This window comes from Botrytis deweyae (assembly GCF_014898535.1).
Source record: "Botrytis deweyae strain B1 chromosome Unknown BDEW_067, whole genome shotgun sequence".
NCBI classification, from domain to species: domain Eukaryota; kingdom Fungi; phylum Ascomycota; class Leotiomycetes; order Helotiales; family Sclerotiniaceae; genus Botrytis; species Botrytis deweyae.
The window spans coordinates 21,327-46,844 of NW_024066274.1; the positions used below are offsets into that span (position 1 = coordinate 21,327).

A 25,518-nucleotide genomic window follows, 5' to 3' on the forward strand; every position below is an offset into this window, starting at 1 on the left:
TGTAATGTAATGTAATGGAATGGAATATGATATGATATGATATCATGTAATGTGATGTGATGTAATGGAATATAATATAGTGGAATGGAATATAGTAAAATCATTTAAATTCATTATATTATATCCCTTTCCATGCATTATATCACTTTTCATGTATTATTCCTTTTCATATATTTCCTAATCATCCTTTCCTTTCTATTCTCCCCTCCCTTTATATATTTTCCTTCCTGTCCTTCACTTCTTAAGCAATTCAATCCAATCCAATCCAATCCAATCCAATCCAATCCAATCCAATCCAATCCAATCCAAACTCCAAACCCCGAAAACTCCTCTTTCTACTCCGCTCTTTACTCCGCTCTCCCCTTCCTCTTCCCTTCCTCTCCTCTTCCTCTCCTCTTCCTCTCCCCTTCCTCTTCCTCTTCTTTTCCTCTCCTCTTCCTCTCCTCTTCCTCACTCCCCTCTCTCGGACTTAACACTATATATCTTCCTTTAATATTATATACCATATACCATATACCATATACCATATACCATATACCATATACCATATACCATATACCATATACCATATACCATATACCATACACCATACACCATACACTATACAATATACCATATATCATATACCATATACCATCAATCTCATTCATCCCCTTCATCCCCTCCATCCCCTCCACCAACCACTTCACAGCCCAAATCCCAAATCCCAAATCCCAAAGCCTTCACATCTATCCAACCATTAAGAAAGAGTAAATATCTAATAGTAACGAGTATATGTGATTGTAGTACATCCCAACATCCCCTCTTTTCACAGATATATCTATAATACCCGGTACCAGTAAATAAATTTTCAATATCATATACTACTGCGTTACCACACGATCAGAAGCGAAAAACCTCATCGGTGGAATAGGTAGTGAAAGAAGCAAAATTAATTTGGATTTAAAAAGCTAGATACATACAGCAGATAGCAAATGGGTATATCATTACCCTCCTCCCCTCTTGGATTGTAAATTGTAAGAAAAATTGAAGAAAATTCGTAACATCGTGTCTTCCGTATTGGAAATCCTGTAGTAACATCCGGCAATACATTTTCCCCCTTGTTTCCTCCAGCTATCTGTAATTCGCCTTTCCCGTAGCTATACACTGCAAGAATGCATCTATACATTCACTACTCTTCTTGAAGAACGTCCACATTTTAATTCTCCTCCAGTGTGGAAAAGATTCGACGTGAAGCAATATTAACCCTTTTTCTTTCCGGAAGCAGCCTGAGAATACATGTCCATGTGACCGATATTCTTATAACTGCCCACCTTGGGCGCGGATTCACTCAGCGAAGCCAAACTACCTGGAACAGGTCTAGAAGGTGCATCATCGTCTTGCCAAGGAGTACGACAATAAACACAAGTGACAGATCCACCATGCTTACTAGCTTTCCATTGAGCGAAACAATCTTTGTGGAAGTTTTGACCACAAGCTGCTTTACACCAAACGATGTCCTCGGTGGCAGGATCCATGTCGAAGACACAGATGGGACATTCGCCTTCGATGGGTTTACGTTTGCCATTGTAGTTACTTTCATCCTCGGGACCGGCATTGGGGTCGTGTCCGTCAGGTGCACGGGTGACGGGTGCGTTGGCCCAGATGAACTCCAGTTCATGGGATAAGAATGCTTGTTGGTAACAAAGATGCATGGGCGCCTTATAAATGATTATCAAGGCATCTATTATCTGTTAGCATATGGCTAGATGCGAATTAGAGTGTGGAGATACTTACAGTTAATATGCTTGCATTTTTGACCACGAATTCTCTGATTTTGGGTCAGTGTTGATTCATCAAAGGGGAGAGTGGCACAACTTACTGCATCCATACAGGTACAACTTGGAACGCGTCCAATCTTGGTTTGATAAATATTACCGGTGCTACCCGCAATATCGAAATCCTCATGATCTCTTCCATTGATCTCGGTAACTTTCTTCCTGTTCAACATGAACATACGCTCCTTTTTGATTCGCTTGACCTTATCTTTGAACTTGGCATCAGGCTCTGCAACAAATTCTCTCTCCCGTCTCTCTCCAGTACGAGTATCAACGTTTTGATAGATGACGACATCAGATGCAAGTTGTCCTTCAATCACAACATCAGGACTCTTTTCTCTCTTGGCTCTCTTTTTCTTTGGTGGTTCATCAGAAGTGGTAGAAGGACCAGCTTCAGCAGGAGGAGGTTGAAGGACAGGAGCTTCGGGTTCATTATGCAATGCTTCCTCATCGGATGCTTGAAGACGTGCTACCAAATCTGCTTTCTTGCCAGTCTTTGGGAGTTGACGACGCTCGAGTTCAGCTTTCAAGTGAGTGACAACATATTGACTCCAATCGATTGCTTCGACTTCCTCAACTTCTACAACGGGACGTTTGGCACGAGGCATAATGAATTGACGAAAGAGTTTTCTTGTAGGAAGTATGGAATATTGATTCAAGGGAGTGGTAGAGTAAGTTGATGATTGATACAATTGTAGAATTGAGCGTGACAGGAATGAATATGTGTGTGAAGAGTATGAAAAAGGAATCAATGAAATGTTTGAATTTCGATGAAGAACCATTCAATTACTTATACTTTTTGAGAAAGGGATTCTCATTGAAACATCGAAAACGTGAAGTCTGTGATGAATCCACGTTTGTTGTATGTTAAGGTGAAATGTTTAATGAGAGAGACGTGTGAGGTGTGGCAATGGAGGAGGTAGCCTGAAATACCCCACTTTTATCCAGGCAGAAGTCAGGGTTTAACACGAATTGGGCAGGAAACCTCGTGATCTGATGAATTATTGGATGACTAAGCTGCGGTTGATCTTAAACTTTACTCAAGTCAACCTGGAGTGAAGCTTGGAAATGAAAAGCATCACTGAAATTAGATTAGTTCAAAAAAAGATGTCTACAACCATGTTTCATTGCTTTCTCTTATTTTATCGAAGATTCGAAAGAAAATTGGATTGGATATAGTCTCAAGCAATGTCACAGAACAGAGCATTGGAGCTATTTCTTGTCAAATTCCTTTCTGCTTTTCCTGTCTACCACTACTATTACAACATCATCTCTTCTCTCTGGCCAAGGGTTTTTACTCCGAAAAGGTAATAAAATTGAATGGAAATGGCTCATGAAGTTGGCCAATATATCTGCCTTTCAAAGAGCTAGAAGGATGTGAATATCGCACGAATAACTTCATACATTGGTATGCACCATGCAGTGCGTGTGTATATCTAGACTTGGGACAAGAGACCCAGCGAATGCTCAAGTGAGCCGATTTTCAAGTGGATTTATTTTATCCGGATTTCAAGCATCAAGTTCATCAAGGGACTTCTTTTCGGCACCTATCTTCTCTATTTAAGCTCTCCACCAATTGACTTTTCCAAAGCTTGTCTCAAATGGAAAGCCAGAAAAATGGCAAGACAGTAAAGATTTCTGCTATTAACCCAGCCACGGAGGTAAGATCTTACATGGTTCAACTACCGACATCATCAACACTCAGGATTGGACGAACAGGCTAGGATTTCCGCCGAGCAGAAGACTACTACTATTGCACACCTTTCTATCACTCATCGTGTTGCTATATATAACATTAATGAGCCCAAAATATCATTGAAATGGTTTTAGAATGTAGCTCCTGATGACGAGGAGACTCATGCATCGCCTAAGCCTCTCATTGAGGTGCTTGGGACTATTCTGAATATTCTAAATCTGTCATGAAAGTGGGAAGAGAAAAGAAACATTGACCAGGACTAACGGCGGACTTTGAAATGAGAAAATTCTTTTAATGTTCCATTGGTTATACCTGATACGCCAGATCTGAGTAAAATTGGACGACGAAAGTCTTCGTGCCGCTGACGTTGAAGCGGAACATGATAAGACCACCGTCAGACCCACTCCCTTGGAACAATACATATTGTTTACACAGCTCTCTAAACACTAAAAAGCTGCATACTAAATGATTCCTGCCAGTACTATCACCTTGACCGCTATCATCGATTTTCCTGTACTTAGACTTAGAAGAGGTAAGCAATAGAAAACGACATTACCAGGAATCGATACGAAACGAGCCCACGAGCCCACCTTTCGAGTGATTATGATATTCCATAAACCGAACACAATTTGCTACGGGCTATTCCTCAATGACCTAGTCCAAAGTCACCGATAGACCCAAAACCGAAGGCGCAACGTCTGTTTTATACAATTTGTTGGTGCAGATCTAGTTGAGTGTAGGGTGTCCGACGATTCCGTGTTCAGTGAAGGGACACAAGTGTAGGTGTTGGTATCAACTTGGTTGATAAGTGTAAAGTACTTTAGTCTATTATGGTTGTATTCGTTCTTGATCATTATTGTCTATGGGAAGCTAGTATTTAATATAGTAGAAGTGCTAGCGCTAGTGCATACGCTAGTGCAATACAGTGCCCTCTTTTAGATCACATGATCGATATCCCGACAGCAGGATATCTGACGCGTGAATGGGATTCATGGACATGCAGAGTCCGTATACGAAGCTAGAGAATGTAAGATTTTTGGAGGCGGGGAAGAAGGGAAGAGGGCCATCGCGGAGGGGCTAAAGAGACTGGAGGGTGACAGAAGAAGAACTCAGGGAGTGACGAGGGCAAAGAGGTCGATTGCGGGGAGGAGCGTAGGCAAGCTTTGAATCATGGTATGAGCGCTAGCAGTCTTCTTTTGGGTGGAAACTCTACCATGTTGGAGCATTCTGGAACTTGAAGGTTATGAAAGGATAGAAATAGTGTTTGAGATCCACACAGAGCAGATTTGTATGGAATTCGAGGATGATACTGTAAGTTTGTATATAACTACTATTACTACATTGTTTGTCTTGTATACATAAGAATCTGGATAGTCTAGAAGAGTTAACTAATAAACAATCACATCCGAAATTCTACCCTCTGTGACTGAAAAAACCAAGCCTCCCCTTTTCCTGTCCCGAGGAATAAAGGGTTTTCACTTATATGGCTCAATTTGTATGTGCTTGAATGTTTGGCTTGTTGTTGAGATGTTTTGTCTATCATTGATGAATTAATTTATGTGGTGGTCTTGAAGATGAGATCTGAAAATATTGAAATCGTTTAGGATGACATCTGGAATAACCACCTCGGGCCGACATTAATCCGAGCTCAAACAAGCACTCCCCGTGACCATCTAATCCACTATTTCATGATTGGTGAAAACACGAACTTGTCACCAAGCGTTCGCGTCTCCTTCACATTTCTAATTACTTCCACAGCTCTTTCAATACTCACCACCTTCAAGGAGCTGCGCATTCATTTTCAACTATTCTAAGTCAAGGTCGTCTTCTATTGCGATTTTTTTATATTTCAATTGAGTTTCGAAACTGTCAGGAAACGACCACAACCTATTTTGCGCATATTTGAAGCTTAGTCGCAATAATGCCTCCCCGTAAGTCGCACAAATCATATCTCATCACAGAGTCTTGGAGATACAATCCAGCTGGATTTCCATGAAAGATGTCTTTTGAATTGGTATAACTAAATGACCCGCGCTCGCCTTTTACAGAAATTACCGATGACGAGCGTTCGGTTTCCGATGCCAGCGAACAAGAATTTGAAAAACAAGTAAAGGGAAAGGGCAAGCAAGAAGAGTCGGAGCCTGCAGAAGAGTTGAGGGTTGAATCGGATGAAGAAGGCGATGAGGAGCAAGCAGAAGATGAGTATGCAACGGCCTTACTTGCAATGTTTACATTCAGTCACTAACCCATGGGCAGATACGTGGTTGAAAAGATTTTGAAGCATTCTTTTGATGAGGAAGTCGGTGAACCCACCTTTCAATGCTATGATGGAGATTTCTAACACTTTTGAAGGGCGTTTTGAGATTCCAGGTTAAGTGGGAAGGTTACGAAAAGAAGTCGGATATGACATGGGAGCCGGAAGAGAATTTGTAAGGTTCACTCACTCCCTCTGCCATTACTTGACTGACATTGATTCTTCAGAGAGACTGCGCAAGACATCTTGAACGCGTATCTCGAGACTGTAGGTGGTAAAGAACAATTGATCGAACAATACAATGAGAAGAGAGCAGAGGCAGCGGAAGCAGCGGAAAAGAAGCAATCAAAGAAGCGTGGTCGTCCAAGTACTGGTGTTAGTACTCCTCAATCTAACGGAAAGAGGTCAAGAAAGAATGGCCACCCCGCCTCGTCAACACCACCCGCATCCCGAGAAGCAGCTACATTCAAACCACCACAAGGAAGTTGGGAGGATGATGTTGTCACTATTGAAGCTATGGAAGGACCTAATGCGGAAGTTATTGTATACTTGACATGGAAGGGTGGAGCTAAGTCACAGCACCCATTACACCAAGTTTACAAACGTTGCCCACAGAAGGTAGAGTCTCCAATTATTCAATTGAGTATCCCGAGCTAACCAGAAAAACAGATGCTCAGTTTCTACGAAAGACATTTGTGCGACCCCTTCACATGACTCCTCTCACATACCACGCTAACATAATCACAGGGTTTTCAAAAAGACTGAAGAAGAATCATAAATGGACCATCTCACAATCGTGAGCGAGCAAGGAAACAGGTCTTCGCAAATTCTATACCTCCCAGCCGATCAGATTGATCATTTATCTCTGGTTTCGTGTGTCATGTCCACGCCGCCAGCCCACCCGCAAAATCTCCGCATCCCCGAAGCATTTTCTTCCAGAGAAACTCCGAAGAAACAGAGACCACGTCCATATTAGTCATCTGTTCTCTACTTCATAACTTTTCTTTTCATTGGCACTGAATGTGCACATGTGATGGGATTCTGCATACTCAAACGTCATTTCTGCATCCATCATGTTTGGGGTTTGCATTTCCATGTACCGTTTAGCAGGAGTTTGCGGTCAAGCTCGTCAGTAGGAAGACTTCAGGTTACTCAAATAATATCGGAAGTGGTGACCTTTACTTTTCTTTTGGCTTACTTCACACTATTAATGGCGCCGTTTGTATTTTTAGGGGGGGAATGCCTGGAGAATAAATAAGTTGAATAAAATATGAGCTGTGGTTTTTTGAGGTTGTGAAGACAGATGAATTTGTGAAGGTGATGATCGTGAGATATGTTCATTTTAAGGCGTTTATCTTTGCTTGCTTGAAGTTTGGTTTGCTTGGTTTTGCGTGGTTTGAGTAATCATTGATTGTATGTCAAATCACTAGTTTGCTGATGGGGAATAGGAACAATGATATTCATGTGCATGTATGTGTGGTCTTGTGAAGGTATCATGCTTATTAGATGAGAATATATAAGAAGTGTGTGTGTGTCTGTGCGTGTTAAAAATATCCCAGTGGATCGCATGGATAGGGATTGAAGACGGAGAGTTGGCAGTTCCGCCTAGGGCGATTAAGGTACGAGATAAAGCGTGCTCGTCTCCTTCATGGAACTCTTGCTTGATGGTATTTTGGGATAGGATCGGTCTCTATTTTCATAGATGGGTAGATAGAAATGCATTGGGAAGACATGAAAGAAATCGTGGGTAGATGGGCTCTCGATGATCACTTTGCTATTTATTCGTTTTTTGGTGATATTTTGGATCGTTTGGATATATCCGGGGTTAGCAAATAAAGCTCAATATTACTTTCTTGATCATTTTCAAGGAGATACGGTTTAATGTCACTTTTGCTGACTGGGGAGTGGAGATACGGTTTCTGATACTAGCGGCATGTCACAACGTTCATCGCTTGTACATCACTGAACACGATATTCACTGCAGCTCCAAGATTGATAAGAATAGCGTCTATACTATGGATATTTTAGATGGCGGTACAGCTTAATGATACTATCTTTGGCTATGGAGCGCAGAGATATTGAGGCGCTAGACAACTCGGTACGGGTTCTAATAGCAGCAATGTGAGTGACTTGACCAAAATTCAAAATGTTTCTTATATCTACAGTATTCTCTCAGGCTCAACCAATACCAGCACTAATAGGATGTGCATAAATCTACATGTTTAAATCGTCTAGGATTTCTGTACGGCTCTACATGCTATTGTCGTTGCTGTATTCTTAATGATATTCAGTACCGTTTCGAAGAAGTTTTATTTTAGAGAGACTTCTAGGAGAAATTCTAAAAGGTATTTCAGGATCAGAATGATTGCTCTTGAAGACAACATCTTCATCTGGTTCTTCTTCATTTCAAAGACAACTTGATTAAAAGATACCTACTTGTGACAAAATCAATTCGCACTTTTGTCATTCACTACTTTCGCTTTTCGATCAGATCAATTTCTACTTCTTATAAACGTCTCAATACTGCGAACACACTTTGACCACCATCGAAATTTCTTTTTACTCACACCATTTCCAGTCAACTCATACCTTATTGTCAAAATGAATTCCAACAATCAACTTTCCATTTTTGGCCCTTCCTCATCATTGGCTATCGAAGCCTTTAACGAACGTCGCGCCGCCCAGCAAGCAGAACGAGAGGATCGCGAGGAGCGCGAATCACAAAAGGAGCTGACCCACAAAAGCAAGACGGTCATCTTGAGAGTACCTGCCGCTGAACTTGATCCATCGGCTAAGCCTAGCTTGATATTGAAGTTCAACATCAATTTCAGACCCAGAGCCGCATGGAAGGAGATCCCCAACGAAATGCGATTTTCGATCCTCAAGTTTACTTTCCCTGGCCAGAGAATGTTCGACTTGAACCTTCGGCCCTGCGTTTTGATCGATCCAAGTTTTGCTGTTCGCAGCGCTATCGATGATCAGACGACCGAACAGCGCAACCTGAACTCCGCTGCGCATGCTGCAGCTAATGGTCAGGGTAATGTCCGCGCTAAGCCACCAATAGCACTATTCATCAATAGGGCAACTCGACAATATGCGTTAGAGAAGTACAAGCTTTTGGAGCAGCCTTTAGCAAATTTCCTCGGTACTTCTGAAAAACCAATCGGCCGCGCGTATTTTGATCCCGAAGTCGATATTCTGTACGGTAAATCACAGATGACATACATAGCTCCAGACAAGCAAGAGGGCCCGAGGGTTAATTCTTTCAAAAATAAAGAACTGATCCAGCGCATTGCCCTTCCGTATGAGTATTTCTCGACTCTCAATTACGATGTTGGTCGTCGACCAGTCCTGTTGAAGTACACGTCACTCAGAGAAATCATCGTGCTGGTTCAGCACTTGCACTGCTGTATCCACGGCAATGAAACTCGAACCTCGCTCGGAATACGAGGAACGCAACATCCCAAGGAACACTATGTCGAGATGTTCAAGACCATGATGGAAGGCAAGTGGGCTACTGCTATGGCGCAGTCTTGGGGATCTTTTCCGTCGGTGAGATATGCGGGGACTTGCGATTGCGATAATACTCCGTCCAGGAGAATAGTTCGTAGTTTTTAGTTAGTGCTGGGGTGGAGATGAGAAATGGGGGGGTGCGCGGATGGAAAAGGAGGTGTTCGGGAAAGGAGTGGGGTTGATGGATTACGAAGTACAAATTCTCACATGGTTTTCTTCGACGTGAAGGATAAGACACTCATTTTGAGTGTTTACAAGGGATTTGGTTGCTGTGGGGATTTGTGTTCAAAGGATCATAATTCCGCAGTTATTTTAATCATTGGTATACAATTCATTTTCTCAGCCTTGTGATGGCAATCATCTAGGCTTTCGACGCTACCGTCGATGAACCCCAATTGACTCTCTTCGTAATGTGGTACTACTTGATATATATGCTGATAACAAGTGACGAATTTCTCCCTTTTTGTGATTAGAAGTGACATTCCCAGACACTGTGTTGGGGTTCATGGTGATACATATTCGAATGAGCGATGAAAGGCTAAATAATCATTCTGGTTGATCTGTCCAGGGGAGAATATTGACAACGCTATTTAAAGCTACAAAAATATGAATGTCCTGCTAATGAATTTAGCGAAGTGTGATGAACGATGGGATTCAGACAGAGTCTAGCGAAGTCGTTAAAGATTTTTGTGAGAAAGATAAGACAAATCTTTCGACATAGAGTGAGTCAAGTACTATTCACGCAGGTTAATTGCATATAGTTTCCAGGGAGGGTTGGAGGTGAATATGTAATCTCAACAAGCATATACGTAACAAGAGCATACTAGCACCACTTGTCTTGTTTGAACTTCAAAATCCAAACAGAATAGTATTCGCATCAGTTACGAGATATTAACGATACATAAACTTCATAAGAATTGTTAAAACAGATCCCAGATAACCCATCGACTCCTAAATTCCATAGTGGTATCTCGCCCCCCTACAAATAAAACCCCAATGACAAAATTGTGAAGAGGTTTCATAACGTCATGATGCTCAAAGAAAAAAATGATGTGGATGGGCCTCCTACTTCCCCACATCATCCATATCATTCACTCTATTTTTTGCATCACCTTCATCCTCCTCCTCCTTGTCTTCACTCCCCGTCTCCTCATTTTCACCCTCAACAACCATCTCCCTTTCCATTTCTCCCGCTCTCTCCCCTTTCCAAATCCCTACTCCCATCCCCGCCACTCCACACACAATTCCAAACTTGACACCCCAATTCACCCACGCTCCCCATCTTTCAACCCATTCCACTCCTCCTCTCACAACAGGACTAACCATCCTGCTTCTCTCATCTTCCAAGTCTGGATTCATCGTCACCAATAACATACAGCCGACTCCAAAAATAACCGTCAGCATAATAGCCGTATAAACTTGTACTACTGCCAGCAGTATGGCAATATTTTTAGTCGTCTTGAGGACTTCAAAGCCAGATGCTACTAATGGATATCCGGCTGCGACGAGAGGAGTGACTTCGGTTTGGAGTCGTCGCATCATTATTTGCGATTGGTCGAAGGCGGAGTGGATCTGTTTACTGTATGGAATACCCATTTTGGAAAGTGGGATGAGCTTGACTTGTGTTGTTGATAGGGCTTGTGTGGTGGGGCTAGATACTGGGTATGTATTATTCAATGTAGCCTTAGCGATTTTTGTACACGAAACGCGAGGAGGTTGAAAAATTATTCTGACGACTATATATGTATACTCAAAATCTCATCTGCAAATTTTGATTCCTATCCATTTCAAGGAATCGTGGTGTTAATATGCTTTATTAAACTTTCTCTTCTCGAAGAGTGATGTCAGCGCGGGAAGTTCACGATGGCTTTTTCAAGAACCAATCATAAGCTGAAGCGAGCGAACCTGGTGAACTCAAAACAGGAATTGCATAACTTGTTCAGTTAGTTATTACTTTGGATTGGCTGGATTTTCGACCACATGGTCGGAAAGTTTTCAGGATAAATTCTTAAATTCCATGGGAATTTTCAAATGATTGCACTGATCATAATTTCAGATGACAATGGATTTTTGAAATCGTTTTGAGTTTCGTTACTGGATGACATAATCACCAAGCGAGGTCCACTGGTGGTCATCGTTCCATTTACATTTTGTGGTCGTGGAGTTCTTTGGGAAGTATTTCTTTAGAGAAGCATGTAGTATTGCATCTTTATATAATTTCGACAAAGGTAAAAAAAAATGAAAGTACCTTCGTTATATCAAACGGAACAAACTCTGGTGACAACAAGAGGAAGTATCTCCGGAGAACGTGTTGTAAAATGTCGTGGTAGTAAACTTTGAATATTTTAGCGAGCAGTAACCTGCAGCTCACCCCTTTCGAGATGTATTGCGCAAAAACGATACACAAATACCGTAACTCATATCGTATGGTAACTAATCTGGAACGGTCCTAAATTCGATCGATGTGTTTGCCAACATGATGCCCTAGGTCAGATACGGTTGTATTGACCGTATCGAAAAGTAGCAAACCCAGACCAGGTCCTATATAAGTACCTCAAATCTCCCAGTCAATCTGGATCCTTCTATAACACATCAGAAAGTCTTTCTACAGATACTTCAGCACAATTCTCTCTTCAAATTTTAGAATACAAATCTAAAACTTCCATCCTCTTAATCTTCATCATTGACAAGAGTTTTCAATCAACTTCGACTTCTCTTCATCACTCAATCAAAAGAGAAAATCTTGTCCATCTATTAGACCATGTCATACTCGTGGAATAACGCAACTGCCATCGCAGGAAGAACAAGCCAGGCATCTGGAGACAACTCCAGCATCTTGCACACCATGCTCGTCACATTGGGCGCCTTGATTGTTTTCGGAATACTGGATAACATCAATCCATTGTGGAACACATTGGGTCTCCAATTACGTCAGGAGAGTTACGAACCTCTAGAGCCTCAGGAATATATCACAATTGAGAGTGATCAAGAGGCTTCAGATGAAATCACACTCCCCATGATGCCACCGAAAGTACCCAGAAGAAATACCAGGGGAAGAGGCTGCAAGAAGGCTCGGGATGAAGAGCCCCCCATGACACCAACAACACTGAGAAGAAGCAGCAGGGTTAGAGAAAGAGAAGCCAGAAATGGACTTCTTACCCCTGTGTCGACTCCGACAACACCGATGAGAAGTGCCAAGGCCAAGGGCAAAGGCAAGACGAAGAGCCTCAAGAACAAATCTATTGATGATTTTTTCGAGCCAGTTCCAAATTCAACGGGCCAGAAGAAAGTGATCAAGGGTAGAGAAAAGCAAATCGTGCTTGACGAATATGAGGCTTTCATGAATGAGCCCGAGGAGGAGAAAAAAGTTAAGAAGTCATCAGAAGATGATTTCGATTATGAGGGATATTCCACCCCATGGACTGCGACACAGCGAAAGAATGTCAGCAAGGGGAAGTTCGGAAAGACCCCAAAAGGAAAAGCGCAGAAGGGCAAAGCTTAGTCTAAAGGACTGAGCGCAGATGCGCAGGTTGCCAGCTTGATGACTGGTTTTTTTTTTGCAATTGCGATGCGTGATACCTGGGATAAATCTCAGAGAGTTTTTATGAGGCAGTGATGAACTTTTCTAGGATAGGGAATTTGAGCCTCGACTCTTAAGTTCGAAGAATATAAATTTTTACCTTCTAACAACCATGTTGATCAAGTGAATGAGCTGTGAGAACTTATGTGATCTGTAAATGTCAGTAAGCAATGGGCGAGCATCAATGGGCGCTCCTATAGATGTTTTTGCATTTACTATCTGCTATTAGAGTTTCTTCTAAATACTAGAAACTTATTCATCCGAAGAAAAGTTACTCGAATAATGAAACCTTCAATTCGTGACAAAATAGTGCATCTTCGAGAGATTTAGTTTGATTCAATGATTCACTCATGCAGTAATGAAAATAGCGTCATAGTAGCTAGAATTAATGTTTTCTCATATTATAGAAAGCCTCATTAACGGTAATACTCGAGTGATATACAGAAATTAGATTTCAACGATCTCAGGCTCACTTCCTCAGATTTGCTTAAGCTTCTTAAAAAATCAATCAATTCCGGAGAGATTATCTTCGACATTGTATACATGGGAAGTAACTTGTTGAATTCCACTCTCTAAGATCTCATGATATAGAGTTCAATGACATCTATTCAAATAGATATATCATGTAAAATACATACGTCTTAGTAGAGCGGGACTTGTATGAAATATCTCAAATACCACTCAATCCCAGATATGTAAAGCCTGAATAATGCTAGTATCGGCATTAGAAGCCTCGGTAGTAATGGTAAGTGAATTGAAGGTGAAGTGCTAGCAGATGAAAATCTGTATTGCTCGGTTATATTATCATTCAAACCATCCAGAGGTTTGATTTAGCTTTTGGAATCTTCAACGTCGAATTCAAGATTTTCAATTTATCGATCTCGATCTCCGGCTCCGACTTCCATTCATAAATTGCCAACTCCTCACTACAATAAAAATACTTGAATCATACCTAGAGCAACACATCAGCATAATGCCTGCCGTTACTTCAATCATTTGTGCCGGGAATCGGTCAGAGGTGGGAGAATATTGTAATCCCAACATTGACTGGGTCACTTTGCTGAGATCTTTTCTCCTTCCGTTTACTACTGTGGGGCTCATTGTCGTCTTTATACATTCGTTGGACTGGATTGTCACTGCAATTGAAACCTGTCTGGAGAATCGAAAAAAGAAACAGGAGGCCGCCAAGAGAGAATACCAGCCGCTGTTGAATCCACCGAATTTGCAGGGCGCACATGAGGAAATTCACGAGAGACAAGGCGAGGATATATCGATTGATGAGTTTCAAGGCGAGCAGGAGAAGGGCATTACAGAGAGGTATCAGAGGCTTCCGATCGAGATGCGACAGACAAATTATGGTACAATTACCATCTAATCTGCTTCTTGGCATCGAAGGAAAATGCAAAGCCAGTTTGACTGAGAATTCTGGGAAGCATGCATTTAGGCAAGTTCAATACTACACCTGGGAGTAATAAAGGGGTAACAATGCTTTTAGGAATGGGAAACGGTTTTCGGTGGTTTATTAGTTTATTGGATCCTTAATATCACGAAGCTTAAGCTCTAGTGTTAATCCTAAGTAACAGGAAATTGAGAAATTTATTCAATTGGTTATCCTAAGAGTGTGTGGAGCGTGTATTGATATTTCTCTACTGTAATTTATGTATATCAGATGAAGATTGTAAAATCCCGTGCGATGCATCTCAAGCCGATTATTCAGTCAATTTAGGCTTAAGTAGAACATTCCAGGCTTACTTGAAAAACTTTGAGGTTAGATGCTACCTAGTACTTTTAAATTTTTCGCTTCATAACATATGAATATCAGAATTCCGGGAAGTGGATAGATTAAGACAAAACATCCTCAAAGGTTTGAAGGACCCCAGCACGTGCCGTCATACGGGTCCATATCCCCTAGAGTGCCAGAGATGGGCTCCGAAAGTGGTCTGTGCGATATACCTTGAATGATAAAACCTGATTGGATAGAATGGATATTTTGATGGTTTTTCAGTCACGTTATTTATAATATAGAATCTTGATTTCAAATTTCGATTTTTTATAATTTGAAAGAAGAATAAAGATTAAGAATTATCATATATAATAACATTCAAAATTTTGATATAGAAATAATATTGATTGAATTTTATATTAAAAAATAAATATAAATATTGAATCAAATTCAGGAAATCCTAATAGTTTAATTGGTTGATAAGATCCCTGTTAAGCGACGGAGCCCATCTCTGGCACTCTAGGGGATAAGAGTTCTGGCCCCTGCTCACCGCACCCCTATGACAAATGTGACAAAATCCTTGTGAAAATGGGGTTTTTCCATACAAATTATTATATTAATTATTTTATTCAAATCTTTATATTTTCTTTTTCAAAAAATCGGAAATAATAAGTAATTAGAATTGAAATAAAAAAATTATTTGAAATGTTTTTTACTATTTTTGTTGAATAATTATATAATATTGAAATCAAATTTTTCCAAAATTTTTAATATATAACACTTTTCTCATACAAAATAAACAAATTTTTCAAACTTTTTTGAATTTTCAACTTTAATCCTTTAAAACATTATTAGAAAAATATTTAAAAATAAATGATATATTTTCCTATATAATTTGAATGATTCTAAATCCTTTTATAATACTATATTCAATTTTAATTTATACATTTATAAATAAACTAAAATATAAAAAACTGAATAATCATACATTTTAGCCGAAAAAGCGTTACATGTACATTGAGCAGGGGCCAGAACTCTTATAATATGTGCGTGCCATAGAAGTACAGTCGCGGGGATTGCTACTGCTTATATTACGGTTGAGGAAGCCACACTAGCTGGTACGCAGATGTATTGGAAGAGGCTATTGTTATAACCTGTCTTAGTTTAAATCGTCCAAAAATTCGATTTAGTATCTGAATTCTCACAGTAACTCATCATTTTTAATCCTCCCGATCATTTACACTCTCACCAGGATTCGACATTTGTCAAACAGCAATACATCAAATTCTCAATATTCCAACAAGAAGATGTTCAAGATCCCGTCATTCAAGCCTATGATTATCAAAATAAGGTCCAGCAGCGGAGCTGAGTTACTGTACACCGGGACTAGTTGGGCAGAAAAACTGGAGATTTTCCTTTTCTTGGTCATTTGTCTAGCGGTCTTCAAATTAGTCAATATCGCCCTGATTGCTGCAAATAGTAGATTCGAACGAAAACTACAAGTGGAAAATGCCAGGATAACACGAATGGCGTTGTTGATTCGGAGAGAGATGAAAAATAGAAGACAGGCAGGAATCAAGATTGAAGGACAAAACTTGTTGGACGAGAAGCGACAGAAAGAACTGTGGAGAACGATTATTTTCGAAGAGAGAGTTAAACTGGTTTCGAATAAAGATCTGACAAGAAGAAGCCGTGCCTTCTTCCCTAACTATTGAGGTATCAAGCCGTAATGCAAATCAATTTTCACTCAATCGCCGGGGGGATCTTTGTTTCAGGGATGGTATAACACAGAAGTACAACATTTGCTATTATCGATAGCGATGAAATAAGGGACGGTGGAGTAAAGGTGTAGCGGGGTTCATTACTTCATTGAATCCCAAATCATCTGGGGTCTTAGTTCATCATGTCATTTAGTCACTAATTAAGATAATGACTATTTTGCCATTATAAGTTGAATTAGAATATTTCAATAACGTGCTAATCGAAACCATGGAGTGATGTAGCATCTAATATGATGTAACTTAACTAAAACACGAACCTCGCTTAATTGTTTTAACTAGGTCATTCGCATCATTGTTAGTTTCCAAGGTTATTTCAGGAATCTGGATTTTACCAAAAGTGATTCTGTCCTTTCTATCATAATATTCCTCATGTCAGCCAGCCACCACGTAATATCTCCACGATATATCAAGATAGTAAATGTGTGGCAAATCTCACATCTACCTCACCCTAAATGCATGCGCCGGATCCTCAAGACTTGTCCATACCGTACCACCCCAATTATATTATCGACTCTACCCATTTTAATATTTCGGAGTATCAGAATTCTTTTGGACGATTTCGAAGGTTCTAGGACAGCTTTTATGTTGTTCATTTTCCCCGAAAGTATTCTGCACAAGGATGAAATATTGCGGCGGGAAAAAGACATCAAGGAGCACAAAACTCGTTAAACCAGCTTGGAATCAAGGCTAATAAATGAAAGCGCCGAGGAAGAACTCATATCATCTCTCCCAGAGAGACAAAGCAAGGGAGAACGGATACCGATATCAGCTTGAGAATCTGAACAGGTAATCCTTTTTCGCACAGGAGTGACTGACGGAATTAGTTTGGATGACTCAGTGAGCTACGAATGGCTAGACTAGAATGGGGTTTCAATTTCTTGACTGTCGTATTATAAGTATCAGAAATTGCGTAGAGGATAGGGGTATTGATAAAGAGTGAGTACGAACGCAGTACTGGATGGAAAAAGGTTGCAGCTGGCTGTTTTGTAAACATGGTACAAAAACTTGGCCTTCACTCGAATTGGAAGTTAGATTGCCCTGGATGGGCTTCGGCTGCAGGGTTGGATTGTTTTGCTAAAAGTGCTGTATTTACCTACTATGCACCCAGCTAGCCTATGCGCTAGTATACTCGTACAGATCCCCCTATCCTATATGACAGCTCACATTGAATTGTAATAAAAACATCTTCTTTTGACCTTCAACAGTTCTTGACTCACAATATACTACAACCCTGAACTCGACATAAACACAAGCTTGCCGAAGATTTCCACGACCCTCAAATAAAAAGTTCTCGACACGATTACAGATCACGAACGCTATTACCTCTCGACCTCATAATTTCACACTAATCAGCGAATTCTCTAGCTCAAGGATCGAAAATCTTGAAAGCTTTGGAATTATGCCACCTAGATTTCTCCTCGGACCTGAGTGGAAAGAGGGTGACTGGAAGGCGACCAGTAGAGCCTATAAGATCTCGCTTTATTTAATCTGGACGTTGGTTGGCATCGAACTTGGTTTGTTGGTTATTTCGATGACACTTGGCTTCTACAATGGCTGTGCCATACTACTTATTTTCATCGGAAAGCTTTGTTTGCAAGAGTAAATCGGGACGAACCACAAGAGGAATTCAATGAAAAGCGTCAAGAGAAAGGCACCGAGGGTGAATGCAAGCCTTTGTTGATGGAAGATTCTGGTTAAGGTCCGTGTTCTTATAAAGTATTTCCCTGGAACCTGCTAATATGGTTGTACAGCTTCTTTCTGAGAGCTATGGTACGGACACGGGGTGACTTTTTGTTGCTGCTGGCTGTCTTTGAATAGGAACCTATTCTAGGGCTGGAAAAGGTTGCTGGTGAATTATTCAAGACTATATCTGAATAATATTACATAACAAAAACACATCATTCCCACCGCAATGAATACGGTCAAGTAAATGATTTCATTCTTTGAAAAAAGTGATTCTGAGTGAAATGACAATCAATAAAACAGCTGTTCCTCAAAATGAAAGAAAAGCACTCAAGCGAAGCTGGTAGTCTTTTCCTGATTTTCACTTGGATCGAATCTTTGAAGAGCTAAGGAATTTAGCTATAAATATTTTATTTAGATCCTAATGCACATCTGAATTACTCAACGACAATTTCAAGACTAATTTACTCTGCGCACCACATACCATTTACTGCAAAAAACCACACCTGAAAGACATTTACCCTCAAAGTCCACATCACAAATAATTCTCCTCATTCGACACTGATTCTTCCTACTAAGTCAAAGCCCTTCATCATAACCGAAGATGAGTTTCCTCCGACAAATCACTAGACAACGTCGCGCAGCCAGCACCGGTACGGGACAACCTAAGAGAGCATATTATACACAGAAATTCTATCAGTACAATAAGGATCACTTGTATGTTGTTGTTCCTGTTCTCTCTACTGCTGGTCTCGTGGCTTTTTATCACCGCACAGTTGGATTTTCCCTCCCACACCACAGGGAGCAGATGAAAGGTACAGGAGCAGAGGCTGCTGTTGACAAAAGAATATGAATCGGTGATTATCGCCTTACATGGAGCTCTTGAAAGTTGCTGATACAAGTATACAGCTCATATTCTTACAAAGTAGTGGGTATGTGGACAAACTTACCACATGAGGATCTGTGGAAGATAGCCTCGCTAGTAAATTTGATACAGTCATAGAGTTCAGGGCTGTTGATGATGAATGAGCGTTGCTTTTACTTTGGGAGAGGGATTGGCGGCTGGTATCCATAATTTGTCAAAGAATGTGATAAATAAATGAGAGATTTATCATGATAGTTCAACCCTTGAATTTGTGATCTTGGGGTGAATCAGATGAAAATTGTTTTACGTATCTGAGCTGAGTGAACCAATGGTTTGACAACTGTAAACTTCAATTACAAGATCTAACCAAATGTAAGCTCGAACCCGAGAATGCTTGGGACATGGGTGAAGCTCTCTGCCGTATGAAGGAACTTGCTAATTAGACGTAGTGAATGAGTCTTTACGATGGCTGTACAATTAAGATTCTCAATATTTAAATCACCAACAACCTGCGATTAATGCATCTTAAATTTCAACAACATCATCACGTCTAGGCACTAGCTATTACAAACAACAACTAACACGTCCATTTACAAACTCTACAACTCCAATACAATAAATCTCTTCTTTTTCCTCAACAAATTATGCTAAACGACGAAGCCTGACAGCAACCAGAGACAAATATTGCATCAATTCAAAGAGCTTCATCATGCCACCAATCAATACCATCTGGCATTGTAAAGCACGAATTCCGCTTTCTAGCAGCCCACAGAATAGCACTGTGCCACCTCCTTCTGACAACTGGCACTGCTCAAGCCATTTGGAGCATATACCTAGTGATAGCGAGGAATTTTGGTATAATCTCTTCATTATAATGGCGTGGATCATCATAGGACTTACTGTTGTTTCTTCATTCATCACCATATTAGCCTTGATAGCCGCATTTATCCAGGAGCGCAAAGAGAATCGGGAATGGGAGAACAATATAAAGGCAAAATCCAAGCAGTCGTTGGCAAAAAAGGATGGAAAAGAGGATGGAATCAAAGCAGAATGCCAGTCATTGTTGACTAAAAATTCTGGTTAGATATGTAAGGTTGTTTTTTCTCGAGGAGATGGTGAAAAAACTTGCTGACGATTACCTAGGGAAAGAATGTTCGTAAAGATCCAACGTGGATCTGTGAGACCAGGAGAGGTGGATTGGGACTGAATATGAACAGATGACGCGTTTTTGACCTGGAATAGAGGTATATATGAGGGCATATTTGAAAGCGGAAATGGCTTCAGGTGGTTAGATACACAAATGAAAATTAGCAAATCACTTTCATGTCCGAAAAATCCAATTGATTTATCTGATGTCTTAGGGCCCGTTCGAATCGATTTTTTTTTTTGACATTAGACTAATATATTAGCCCAATATAGTGTTTACCGAACACAATATTATATCCAATATGTATTAGCTCAAATAAATATATTTACCGAACACAACAATAGATCTAATCAAATATTAAGTCTAATAATGTTAAAGTGATAAATGTGATAAATTTTCTCAACCTTTCTTATACAGTAATCAACAGTAGCTTTTGAGATTTAGTTAAATCAATATATTTGAAAAAAAGCATCATCTTCTTCATTTTCAACTCAACTTTACATATCCTAATATTATTCCAAATATATTAGCTTCATTCAAATATTAATATTTCAAATCCCTTGCTATTTAATTATTATTAGAGATTTCATCAATAAAAAAAAATCGATCCGAACGGGCCCTTAGAACTGATACCTGCTTTATTCTGGAATATGATGCCCCTTAGTTTCCGTGATGAATTGATCATGTACTCAAAGAGTTAGGATATATCGAAGTTAGATTCTACAATAGTAATACAGGAGGTTGAGTCACAAAGTGTTTTGTTTGACTAGGTGGCTGCATCGTTTTTACATATTTCCCCTTCTCTGAAATCTGGTTGATAATGACTGAATCCATTATTCGAGAAGAGTTCATTCAATATCTGAGGGGTATGAGAGCAATTTGTAAATCAAAAAACAAGGATTTCTCGCACAAGGGATAAAAATCAAGGAAGTTCATACAGCTCTATTATTGGATAAATCGGACTATATTGGATACATATAGGCATTTTTGATACCTTATATCTCTATGTACCTCGGCTATTCATTCATCAATTTCAAGAGATTTGAACAGTACAAGCACAACCATTTCTACATAAAAGGACTCCACGATTTCAGTAATTAACTTTCGACTACGAAACAACATGAAAGCTTTCCCAAACTCGATACTTTACGTTCATCAGGAGACCTTCAACACAACAAGATTTAAGTTATTCAATTCACAAATAAAACATGTCACCTACTCCCCCAGACATCTGCGACTGCGCAAAATGGTGTGCCGATCAAAGTTTATCCGCTGTGCAGGAAATTTTGAGAGATGTCTTCTATATACTAGTCGCCATTCTGACATGTGTAGTTTTCATCGGCTCTTTAACCTTTGTTGCTACCGCCATGGCCATGCTCGTTCTAGTAACTGGTTCTTATTTGATACGTTGGCTTAAGTCTATCAATGCGGATCGTGCTCCGAAGCAAGACAATCATGGTACTGGAGGAGAACGACAAAGATTATTACCGGGATCATCTGGATTGTTCGAGAATCATGGACTACCTGCATATTCTGCATAAGTATGTTTTTACGGTAGAAAAGATTGTGGGAACTGGCTAATATTTCAAAGTGACATAGCTTCATCGCATACCGGCACAGTCTTGTTTCAGAGAGCAGAGTGCAGGTTAGGGGTAGAATAGCAGACTATAAAGGGTTGGCATGGGATTTTGGGACAGAAATCGGTTGAGAGCGTTTCATTCCATGCGGAAGACAACGAGACAATTGCATGGTTCGCGATGGACTGACTACCGATATTAGCTACGGTTCTGATCAACAATAGTTTACTACAACTCAAATAAAACATGTTCAATGTACCTGATATGTGATATCTCTATGATACGTTCTCCCTTGGCAATTCTCAAGTTTCCAAACAAACTCTCATTTCCATCCTCACCCATTCCGTGCCGTTGCATGAAATTAACCAAAGAAGTTGAACTGTTAGTAAATGTATTTAACCCTGCATAATTTAATTGTTCCCGTTAATGTTATTCTTATTTGGCGGTAAATGATGTTGAAGTTGAGTATGGAGTACCGATGAGGAAATATAATGGCTATGGAACTATCGGCCTCATGCATGCTATTTGTGGTGTATTCAAGACAGGAGGTAGGTGATGGTGAGGAGATAGAATGAGAGGGGGAGATCCAGATAATGAATGTAAGCTGTCCAGTTTGAAAGTTCAGTATGATGGAGTTTGCGAGCCAGTGACGGAAATTTTGTAGCATTATATAAAGGGATTGTGGTAAGCAAGAGCCCCATTCTTTGATTACAGGAAAAATCGCATGAGAGCAACGTGCTAATCTTGTCTTTTAAGGTGGTGGGGCGTGTGCTCAATGCATATACTATCATACCGATAGCTACACTAAGAGACTGCTGGGCCTCTGGATCTCTTTTTGGGATTTTCGAAATGTTCTTTAGAATGACAAGTATGAATCACTTGGTGGATTGACCCAGATAAAACTTGAGCAGATGTTTAAAATACGAGGTATGGGCTAATGACAGCTGAGATGCACAGAGTAATATCACTCATTCAGATGATGAAAATCGAATTAGTTCGGACTCTGAGATTTGATAAAATATCTTGAGGTTCAGATAGTATGGGGATGTCCTATCTTCACAAGTGCCAATGCGGGCCACTCTTTCGATATAGCTTAGAGAACATGAATGCAATTGCTTGGGCTCAGTTTTGGACCCGTGTCTTGAGCTTCGTTCCCGAATTCCTTGATATCTGAAGCCAGTGATTTCAACACTAGATCTCCTGAGGTTCAAGTTCAAGGATTTTCGGACGGCCTGTAAGTAGAAAACTCGAGAAAAAGATGTTCGAAACTTTTTTATCCATAAAGCTTAATCAGCAACCATGGAAAGAGTTTTTCTGAGCGTTTCGTTTTCGTATACCTTTTCGCAAGCGAAATGATTAGATAAAGCTTTCAAGTAGTCTGGTTGTAATAAGAGCCCATCGCTGGCCAATAGAAATTACCTTTGTTGAATGACTAGACTTGCTCATCCGAAGTCTAGAGGCTTTCTACACAAGTGAACTTTCAATCATTATGTCGGGATATCGACCATGTGATCTAAAGAGGGCACTGTATTGCACTAGCGTATACACTAGCGCTAGCACTTCTATCATATTAAATACTAGCTTCCTATAGATAATAAAGATCAAGAACGAATACAATTATAATAGACTAAAGTACTTTACACTTATCAACCAAGTTGATACCAACACATTATTTGAAGTTTTATGCCACCTCTCACATTGCCTGAGAGATTGCTTGGATTGCCACCATGGGCAAATCATAAATATAGTGGAGCTAGATTCCTCAATCTTCATTCACCCGCCCAACTTGTTATATTCCTCTCCAAACATGCTTTTGAAGCTTTGCCTGGTCTGCTCACAAACCCTTTTCTCTGTTTTATTCCCCCAGCTCTTAAAGACAATGCTTTCATCACATGCCATTTGTACCATATACTCCCACGCTGAGAGTTCGACGTCTAAACCATTGAAAGTACTCAATGAGTGTTCTTCACTACCCCATTGCCTCGAACCTTGGTAATTGTGTAGCGGATTAAGCTTCGGCGGCCAGCTTGCATGGATGAAAAATGCTCTTGAGATTTCCTCTCCTCTTGAGCTCACATCTTCCATGGGGTCAGCTTGCAGAACGGCTGCGCCATTTCCACGTGAACCAAGGGGACGAGGTAATTGAGAGACGGTGTAGAAACTGTTCCCAAGAACGAGGGCAGCCGTTGAAAAAGTTTCTTTGTCGCCTTCTCCTGCACCTCCTTGAGTCATAAGGTGGTAATAATAATCACCGTAGGCATTATAGTATGCTGCGAGTAACAAGGCCTCGGCTCGATGTGCCTTGTTGACTAAGATTTGTCCAGCTTCGATTGTAGGGCGGTTGTTTAGGATGGATCCTTCAAGACCAATTATCTTACTAAGAGTTGGCGAGGGTGTCGGGCTCCAGTAATCTGGCCACAGGACAAGATGTTCTGATGTGAAAGGTGTGGATGCGAATAGATCGTCGGGGGAATAGACAGGAAAGTTATCTGCATCGAGAAAAAGAACTGATTCAAAAGATGAGAATAGTATCGCATATGCTTTTAGTTGGTATCCCGAGAAAGAAAATGACAGCTCGTGTTGATCGATGATATCGGAAAGAACGAGGCATTTCGCATTCAATGAGGGAAGAATTGTCTCGCACATCAATGGTTCGTATTCATCCGGTGTGGCAAGGAAGACTTCGATGGGCAGTTTAGATCCGGTGCGTCGAAGGAATTGAAGACTGACGAGAAGTGGAGGGAAATAATCACCTCCTGCAGATGTTACAATACCCTGGGTTCCCTTCTTGAATTCCAACTTCGGGGCATTTTGCATAAGTTGATCAACGAACCAAGTATGGGATCGTCGCATCGTTTCGACATCCTTTTCATCCATGATAATATGCTCCGCGGCTCTTCTCTTGCCAATCTTCATCGAATATGCTTTGCCACTAAGCTCCGGGGGTGTGCATCGCGGTGCAGCAGCTGCCAATAGTGGAGCGAACGAAGCCCAAAAAGTACTGGAAGTAGCAATCCATGGTAGAGCTGGCTTTCCGAATGTGGAGAAAAGTGTTTGACGATCAAGATATGAGTACCGGTACTCAGAACCAAGGCCAAAAAGTACGATGATTGTGATGGATGAGAAGATCACAGCAAAACGGCGTTTCTCTGGCAAGGAGTTCCACATGGTGATACGGCTCGTTCGGCGATAAAAAGACAATACACAGATCAAAAACAAAGGATCGCATCATGAGGACAAACATGAGATTATACCAAAGAGCTGAGTCCCCCAAGTCACGAGCTTGCAAACCTTATGGCAGCCATGTCCCAATTGTGGAGAAGCACACACGCGGCCGTTGACGCTGCCGTTGCAGTAACTTACGTACCCGATCCATGCTATAAAAGTATCATACTGCGGGACTCAATTTATATCTCCTTGCATATCCAAAGAACCAGCGAGTATGGATCATGGCCACGAGAACTTTCTCGCTCTTTGCATTAGCCTGGAAATTACAAAGAATTGAATGTGTTCAAAAATAGAGTTTGTCATTTACCTACCTAACCTCAGTCAGTAGTTCTTAGAGGTTAGCTCTTATAATAAGAAGGAATAGTATTATTATAAGGATAGTGGAAGATCTAATCAGTTTAAGCTATAGGGATAAATCGAATATATAGAATAAGAGTTGAATTGAAGTCAATTTAGAAGAGCTAGGCTAAGTTGAGATAAATTGCTTGCTTTTTCCTAGATTTTCTTTAAAGAATATTCTAAATTTATATAGTTTATAATGAGATTCCAGTATATTCTATACTTATAAATAAGATTGATTTAAATTGTATCTTATAGAATTACTTTAAATAATAAAAAGAAAGTATAATCAATCAATTTAGTAAGATTTCCTGT

The 25,518-nt window shown here is 40.3% G+C and overlaps 8 protein-coding genes across 8 annotated transcripts; 5 read left to right on the forward strand and 3 right to left on the reverse strand.

Moving 5' to 3' along the window:
- Positions 1 to 1,241: 1,241 nt before the first annotated feature.
- On the reverse strand, positions 1,242 to 2,425 carry EAE98_012437 (uncharacterized protein; the record flags this gene model as incomplete). The annotated part of the gene is made up of 3 exons (XM_038960062.1): positions 1,242 to 1,723; positions 1,777 to 1,810; positions 1,862 to 2,425. 3 exons carry the CDS (start codon positions 2,423 to 2,425, stop codon positions 1,242 to 1,244), a joined length of 1,080 nt encoding a protein of 359 aa, XP_038803570.1.
- Positions 2,426 to 5,230: 2,805 nt separating this feature from the next.
- Positions 5,231 to 7,213, forward strand: EAE98_012438 (uncharacterized protein). Its single transcript, XM_038960063.1, has 7 exons — positions 5,231 to 5,444; positions 5,562 to 5,715; positions 5,770 to 5,812; positions 5,866 to 5,942; positions 5,995 to 6,385; positions 6,437 to 6,462; positions 6,515 to 7,213. The coding sequence occupies exons 1-7, from the start codon at positions 5,435 to 5,437 to the stop codon at positions 6,543 to 6,545; spliced, it is 732 nt and encodes a 243-aa protein (XP_038803571.1). The 5' UTR covers positions 5,231 to 5,434; the 3' UTR covers positions 6,546 to 7,213.
- A 1,155-nt stretch (positions 7,214 to 8,368) lies between these two features.
- EAE98_012439 (uncharacterized protein) lies at positions 8,369 to 9,385 on the forward strand (the record flags this gene model as incomplete). Its single annotated transcript, XM_038960064.1, has 1 exon — positions 8,369 to 9,385. One exon carries the CDS (start codon positions 8,369 to 8,371, stop codon positions 9,383 to 9,385), a length of 1,017 nt encoding a protein of 338 aa, XP_038803572.1.
- A 960-nt stretch (positions 9,386 to 10,345) lies between these two features.
- On the reverse strand, positions 10,346 to 10,876 carry EAE98_012440 (uncharacterized protein; the record flags this gene model as incomplete). Its single annotated transcript, XM_038960065.1, has 1 exon — positions 10,346 to 10,876. One exon carries the CDS (start codon positions 10,874 to 10,876, stop codon positions 10,346 to 10,348), a length of 531 nt encoding a protein of 176 aa, XP_038803573.1.
- A 1,165-nt stretch (positions 10,877 to 12,041) lies between these two features.
- On the forward strand, positions 12,042 to 12,782 carry EAE98_012441 (uncharacterized protein; the record flags this gene model as incomplete). Its single annotated transcript, XM_038960066.1, has 1 exon — positions 12,042 to 12,782. The coding sequence occupies one exon, from the start codon at positions 12,042 to 12,044 to the stop codon at positions 12,780 to 12,782; it is 741 nt and encodes a 246-aa protein (XP_038803574.1).
- Positions 12,783 to 13,833: 1,051 nt separating this feature from the next.
- EAE98_012442 (uncharacterized protein) lies at positions 13,834 to 14,235 on the forward strand (the record flags this gene model as incomplete). The annotated part of the gene is made up of 1 exon (XM_038960067.1): positions 13,834 to 14,235. The coding sequence occupies one exon, from the start codon at positions 13,834 to 13,836 to the stop codon at positions 14,233 to 14,235; it is 402 nt and encodes a 133-aa protein (XP_038803575.1).
- Positions 14,236 to 21,267: 7,032 nt separating this feature from the next.
- On the forward strand, positions 21,268 to 21,600 carry EAE98_012443 (uncharacterized protein; the record flags this gene model as incomplete). The annotated part of the gene is made up of 1 exon (XM_038960068.1): positions 21,268 to 21,600. One exon carries the CDS (start codon positions 21,268 to 21,270, stop codon positions 21,598 to 21,600), a length of 333 nt encoding a protein of 110 aa, XP_038803576.1.
- A 1,809-nt stretch (positions 21,601 to 23,409) lies between these two features.
- On the reverse strand, positions 23,410 to 24,804 carry EAE98_012444 (uncharacterized protein; the record flags this gene model as incomplete). The annotated part of the gene is made up of 1 exon (XM_038960069.1): positions 23,410 to 24,804. The coding sequence occupies one exon, from the start codon at positions 24,802 to 24,804 to the stop codon at positions 23,410 to 23,412; it is 1,395 nt and encodes a 464-aa protein (XP_038803577.1).
- Between the last annotated feature and the right edge of the window lie 714 nt (positions 24,805 to 25,518).